We start from the raw sequence: 6,000 nt of genomic DNA on the forward strand, positions 1-6,000 counted from the left end.
CAGAGGAATGTGACGATGAGCTAATTTTTGGAGACAAGAGTTGCTGATTTGAGTTCAGTCCTACAGGATAGTCATCGAAAATACATAACCTCAAAACCGCAAATTTGAGATTTGAGAGAAGATGCGATCTCACTTTCTGGAGCAGTGGTTCTTAGCCTTCCTAATACAGTTACTCATGTTGTGGTGACCCCCATGCATAAAATTATTTTTGTTGCTACTTCATAACTGTAGTTTTGCTGTTATGAATCGTAATGTAAATATCTGATATGAAGGATAATTAATATGTGATCCCTGTGGGGAGTGTGACGCACAGGTTGAGAACCACTGCTCCAGCGACTGCTCTGTTTGGATTATCCTCACCCTGGGCTATTCTAGAATCAGGACCACAAATTAGAAAGTCTGAAGAAGCTCCATCTTGTCCTATGGTGTGATGGACCAGGGAGAAGCTTTTTAATATGGTAGAAATAGAGGATATTCACAAACTACAAGGAAGGGAGAGAAGGAAAAGTTGCTTTCTTCCAGGTACCCAAACATAAGCATCCAAAAGTATCCAAGAGGTTTTGTGTCCTGTCAAACAGAAGACAGTGCTCCAGGAGTGGGCTGAAGTCACTAAGATACATAAACCACACCTGTATTTTTATAGAATACACTGTCCAAGCCCTAAGCTCCTCTAACAAGCACCACCTCAGCTCACCCTCAGTGTAGAATGTTCCATTTAGGGTGACATCTTGGATGTTCTATTACTGTTATGTTCCACATGCCTGCAGTCACACAGGGAATCAGTGGACAATGTTCACAAATGCAGGGAAGGGACATGGGACGTGTCATTAGACTCTTAGCTCTGCCGTTTAGTAACTTGAACCCATGAGCAATTCAAGCTCTTTCAACTTGTTCCTTTTAAAAATGGGAGTAACATTTTTCATATAATCTTTGTGAAGTATCAGCAAGACACCTCCACAACTTGCTTGGCATATCACAGACACATCTCCTCTATACTGGAGCATCCACATGGCCATCCAAATGTCTCCCTCCTCCACCCCTGTGCCTACATTAGGTAGGAAGCAATAGGAGAGATTTTGTCAATTCTTGTAATACCACTTACTCCACTGGACCCTTCTTGTTGCATCAATGATAAAAGAGGTAGCCTAGTCCTGAAAACTTAGAGCTGGAAAGACTTCACTCTTGCACCAACCTATTTTGTTTTCATTAGCATCATTGTTGGTGCTGGGGGGTTCTGCCCATGCACCTGTGGATGCCTATGCTGGAAGAAAAAGGTCTTTGAAGGCTTCTCTTCAATCTACAAAGAAAAAGACCTGAGCACCTAGGGAAAGGCCTCACTACGAAAGAAAAGAGACAGTAGAGGACTTTGGATGGAGAGGCCTCCACCAAAACTTATAGAAATGACTGGTTTCTGCCCGTCTCTCTTCTTACTTTCTAAATATTCTTCAGTCCGGACGCCTAGTGAAGACCAGCCTAGAATGTAAATCAGCTCCCATCTGCAAGAGTCTGAGGAAGGAGGACCCAGGGCAAACAGAAGCTGGCACATGGGTGTCTGCAACCTCCCAGCCATCTCCCTGGAGACAGTCTGGATGCAGCCAAGAGCTCTGAGGAATGGAGAGACCTAAGACTAGGTATCCAAGCATACAGTTCTGAAAAGAGAAAACTCTCATGTCAAATGCCTATAAAACAAGACAACCAAAGAGTGATTGCTGCTAGGCAGGGAACTTTGAGCTTGTCTGTCTTCATAGGGATTTTTCTGGTTCCCAGCTTTAAAGTGTGGCTTGGGGACAATGGGTAATTTAATTAAATATTGCCAGGGCTTGGCTGAGGTTGCCTGGGAGTTGGTGGCTTAAAGTTTCTACCATGTCACAATCTTATCAATGGTCTATATTCAGAGGAACTGAGTTCTTGTGTCATCGAAAAAGGAAGCACAAGGGGGGTCAGAACTGACAAGAAAGAATTCTAATCTGCAATTATAAGCTCCCCGACAGGCATAGCCTTTCTAGGAATGAAGCCTCATGCTTTCAGCACCCCAGCCTAGCACTTGTCATAGGGGAAAGAGTTACCTAGGAAGTGATCTTGATGCAGGAAAGTGGGGATGAAACCAAAGAGGCGTGTATGTGAAACACACAAACATAATTTTCAAAAGAATTCAGGCTGGAGAAGTTGGTGCACGTCTAATTCTAGCACTGGGGAGACTGAGACACATAGCTGGCCAGTTTGAGGGCAGTCAGGATAAATACCTAGACCATATTTTTTAAAGGGGTGCAGACACAGAAGAAACAGGTCAGTGGCAGAGTAGTTGCCTAGGATCATGGCTATTTCTCAGCTTCAGCATAAAACAGAAGCCGCTCCAGCACCAAGTGACCTGCTATAACACTAGGCCAGAGGTAACTGACCCCTGAGAAGAGCTACCAGCAGTCAGACCCTGGGACAGAGGGTCTGTCACTCATCCCAGGTTCTCCAGAACTTCACTTCTGTCAAGAGCAACTTCTACCTTGTGGATGCTCTTAGGTCTATCCATGCTCCTCTTGGAGAGCCCCATTAAGTCACAGATTAAGCCTCCAGCTCCCTAACAGTGGGGCAGGGGATGGGAGCCAGTCCATTACTAGCATAGCTCTCCATATGCTGCACACATTTAGTCTGAAATAGAAGAGCTAAACTTGCTGTTTTATTTTGAGCAGGCCTGGAAATCCGTCAGGTGGTCTGTTGACCCCACCTCCAGGGCTCAGCCGCTTCCTCCGCAAACACCCACGCCACACCCTGTCTCTGAGGCCTCACCTCCATAACCTCCACCAAAGGCATGAAGACTTCTTCGGCTCAGGCTACGCTTGATCCTTTCTCCCCATTTCCCAACATTCCTGTTTATTTTCTCTTCCTCTCTGTCTCTTAGCTCCTCTTCCCTGCTTTCTCTGATAAGGTTCGAGCCAAACAGACGTTAAAACTCCTAAAACATTTTTTCCCCCTCCAGAAAGTTTTCCTCCATTGGCCAGGGTCATACAGTTCTTGGCAAAGAGGTTTTTGAGAGTTATGACCACAGATCACAAGAGGGAGGAACTACACCTCTTTCCCATGACAATCCCAATTACCACACAGGATGTGAGGGCTTTCCTAGGACGCTAGAGGACCTGTCCAGCAGCTGTTCCCTGAGCCACAGGGCCCCCTCCTCCTCCTCTCCTCTTCCCCCTCCCCACCACACCTGCTCCAGGCTCTGCAGTTACACCCTTGGGAAAGGCCACGCAGAATTCCAAAAATGACCCCCAATTGAAGACATTACTCTCTGGAGACCGAACCGTGTCCTAAGCCATCTGTTAAGCCTGAACAAACTAGAACCAAAGAAGAGAGCAACTCTGCTTTTCTTCTCTCAACACTGGCTCCCAACCCTCACTCTAACCTATGCAGCTCCCTTCCTGAAGGGGATCTAAGGGCTGCACAGCTGGGAGATTTGTGGCAGACTTGGTGGCAGCTTAGTTTTTATGGAAAGATGAGAGTTTAGTGCCTTGGGAAGCCAGAGTGGTGGTCCTTGTGTGCTATTTTAAGGAAAAAAAAAAAATCCTGGGGACGGTTTCTTCTTAGCCTTCCTTCTTTTCCTCCTCCTCCCTCTCTCCCTCCTCCTCCTCCTTCTTCGTGGACAAAGGGAGCAGCTTCCCTGCCAGGCATTCCAGAGCCCAGTCCTCCCGCCTCCTCTTTCCATCTGCTCTGGCCTGTTGCTTCAGTGCTCTGAGTGCCTAAGCAGAGGCATCTGTGGATGCCACTACATCCAGGATGCACCGTCCTGGAACCCATGCTCCACTCTCTCTCCCTGTATCATCCCAGCACTTTCATTCAATGGACTGTAATTAGAGATTGGGGATCCATATGCCTCCCCCAAGTCTCACACTAGGGAGCTGTCAGTGGGAAGTCTCGGTCCATAGAAGAAGGCCATAGACGTTAAAGTTGAAACGAGGTCGGGGTTGGGGGTGGGGTGGGGGGGGTGGGGCAGGTGTATGGTAGGCCCAAAGGTGCCTGAGGCAAAGAGGTGTGAGCCAAGGGGCTCAAGTAGTGTCTTGCTGAAGAGTCAGCATTTCAGGAGGCGGGGGCGGGGGGGGGGAGGTGGCTGCAAAGCCCTAGAGTTCCTGCACAAAGGGCCACTAGGGGCTGAGGGGGCATAAAGGGGTCTCCTATAGATAGGGTGAAGCTGGGTTGCATTATCAAGAAAGACACTTTAAACTACTTGCAAGGACATTTACTTGGAGGTGGTCTTGGGATTCTGTGAAGATCTAGGGAAGAGAAGCACCTGCCCTCAACACCTATAGCTGATGCCAGTAAGCAAAGCTGGCCACTGGGTGGATCACAGCGGACCCACGAGGCGAGAGCTCCCGGGACAGACAAGGGATGTGAATGGCTCACCCGTGTCTTGGCGAAACTGGTTCATGGACTGCAGGTCGATGATGTAGGGTGCGAGCCGGCTGTCCACCTGGCCCAGCACCACGCTGCCCCCAGCGCGGGGACCAGCGCGCACCACCGCCTCGATGTGGTGGCTCACGGCTGGACTGTAGGGACGCCAGCGGCCGTGCTCGTTCAGCCATTCCCACACCACCACGGCCGAGGCCAGGAGCATGGCGAGCCCGGGGCTGCGGCGAGGTGCTGGCCGCCTCCCGGGCCCGGCCTTCTGCGCTTCCTCCGGCGCCGCCGCCTCCGGGTCTCAACCGCGCCCCCCGGCCCGCGCCCCTCCGCTGCGGGAAGCCTCAGCAGCGGCCCATGGGGGAGTCCGCAGCCGCGTAGGCACCGGGACGCGGACCCCGGGGCCGCCCGCCTCGGACTGCGCTCCGCCCGGCTCCGCCGCCGCCGCTGCCGCTGCTCCGAGGGGTCCAGTGGCTTCATGCAAAGGCCCGGCCCTGCGCACTCGCCGCCCCGCCTTGCAAAGCCACCCGGGGGTGCGCGGCCCGAGCGCAACGCTGCACCCGCCTCGCACCAGTTGCGCCTCGGGCTCCGCGGGTGCCCGCGTGGATCGCGCCGCACGGTCACGCCCTCCGCCCTCTCTCCGTACGGAGCAAGGCGACCGCGGTGGCACAGCTCCCCCTCCCTGCGGCTCCGCTCAGTGGCTGCCAGAAGGAGTCGCCCCTCCCGGGCGGAGCGCCAAGGCGAACTCGCACCGGAGGAGGCGTCCCTGGTCCCCCGGTGCCGAGAGCACACGCGCCATCCCGGCCCCAGAGGCCAACGCCGGGACCCAACTTTGCAGTCTGTTAAAAAATAGAACTGTCTGTTTGTCTGTCTGTCTGTTTTCAGCGCTGCACGAGCCGTGTCCACGTCGTGAGCTTAGAGGCTCGCATCTCCCTCCTGCTCCTGTATGCACACTCACACATTCAATTCATATTCATATTCATATTCTCTTCTTCTCTCTCTCTCTCTCTCTCTCTCTCTCTCTCTCTCTCTCTCTCTCTCTCTCTCTCTCTCTCTCTCTCTCTCTCTCTCTCTCTCTCTCTCTCTCTCTCTCTCTCTCTACGAAGGTGCCCCCCGATCTTCTTGTTCTGCCCGTTATTACCTCATCCTCGTCTGCACCGTTCCTCAGCTGTCCATCAAGGAGGCAGAAGCCACGCCCCATGACCGCCAGCACCAACGCTCTGGAGCTTCCATGCCCTCTGCTGGTCCAAAACCTCAAGTGCAGGTCAAAGGCCACACACTTGTGACCACCGAGAGCCAGAGCCATGGGTTCCCTGCGTTTACATAGAGAGAAAAGTTCTTGTCCAATTTCTCTATTATTAGAAGACACAAGATAGACTGATTCATCCTGTAGTGTCTATGTGAATAAAACCACGAGACAGCAGAACAAACACAGGCTAGACATTTTGGTCATTAATGGCTAAAGAGGAAAGTGATATACAGTGCATTCTGACTAAAGGGGATTGAAGCCTGTATGGCATATTACTGCTGGACATAGTACCTCACACTTGCAATTTTCAGACTGAGAAGCAAAAAGATGGAGAAATTTCATGCCACATATCCAGACCAGGTCTCCAA

At 51.5% G+C, this 6,000-nt stretch overlaps 1 protein-coding gene across 2 annotated transcripts in view; it reads right to left on the reverse strand.

Moving 5' to 3' along the window:
- The window catches only part of Dtx4 (deltex E3 ubiquitin ligase 4), a 31,653-nt gene extending 26,647 nt beyond the window's left edge, over nucleotides 1-5,006 (reverse strand). The window contains exon 1 of one of the 2 annotated variants that reach the window (XM_032891666.1): nucleotides 4,390-5,006. In XM_032891666.1, the coding sequence (XP_032747557.1) occupies nucleotides 4,390-4,600 (211 nt within the window). In that variant the 5' untranslated portion in view covers nucleotides 4,601-5,006. The remainder of the gene's footprint in view (nucleotides 1-4,389) is intronic. The other variant, XM_032891667.1, reaches the window with a different exon arrangement.
- Between the last annotated feature and the right edge of the window lie 994 nt (nucleotides 5,007-6,000).

This window comes from Rattus rattus, chromosome 2 (assembly GCF_011064425.1).
Source record: "Rattus rattus isolate New Zealand chromosome 2, Rrattus_CSIRO_v1, whole genome shotgun sequence".
Lineage (NCBI taxonomy): Eukaryota > Metazoa > Chordata > Mammalia > Rodentia > Muridae > Rattus > Rattus rattus.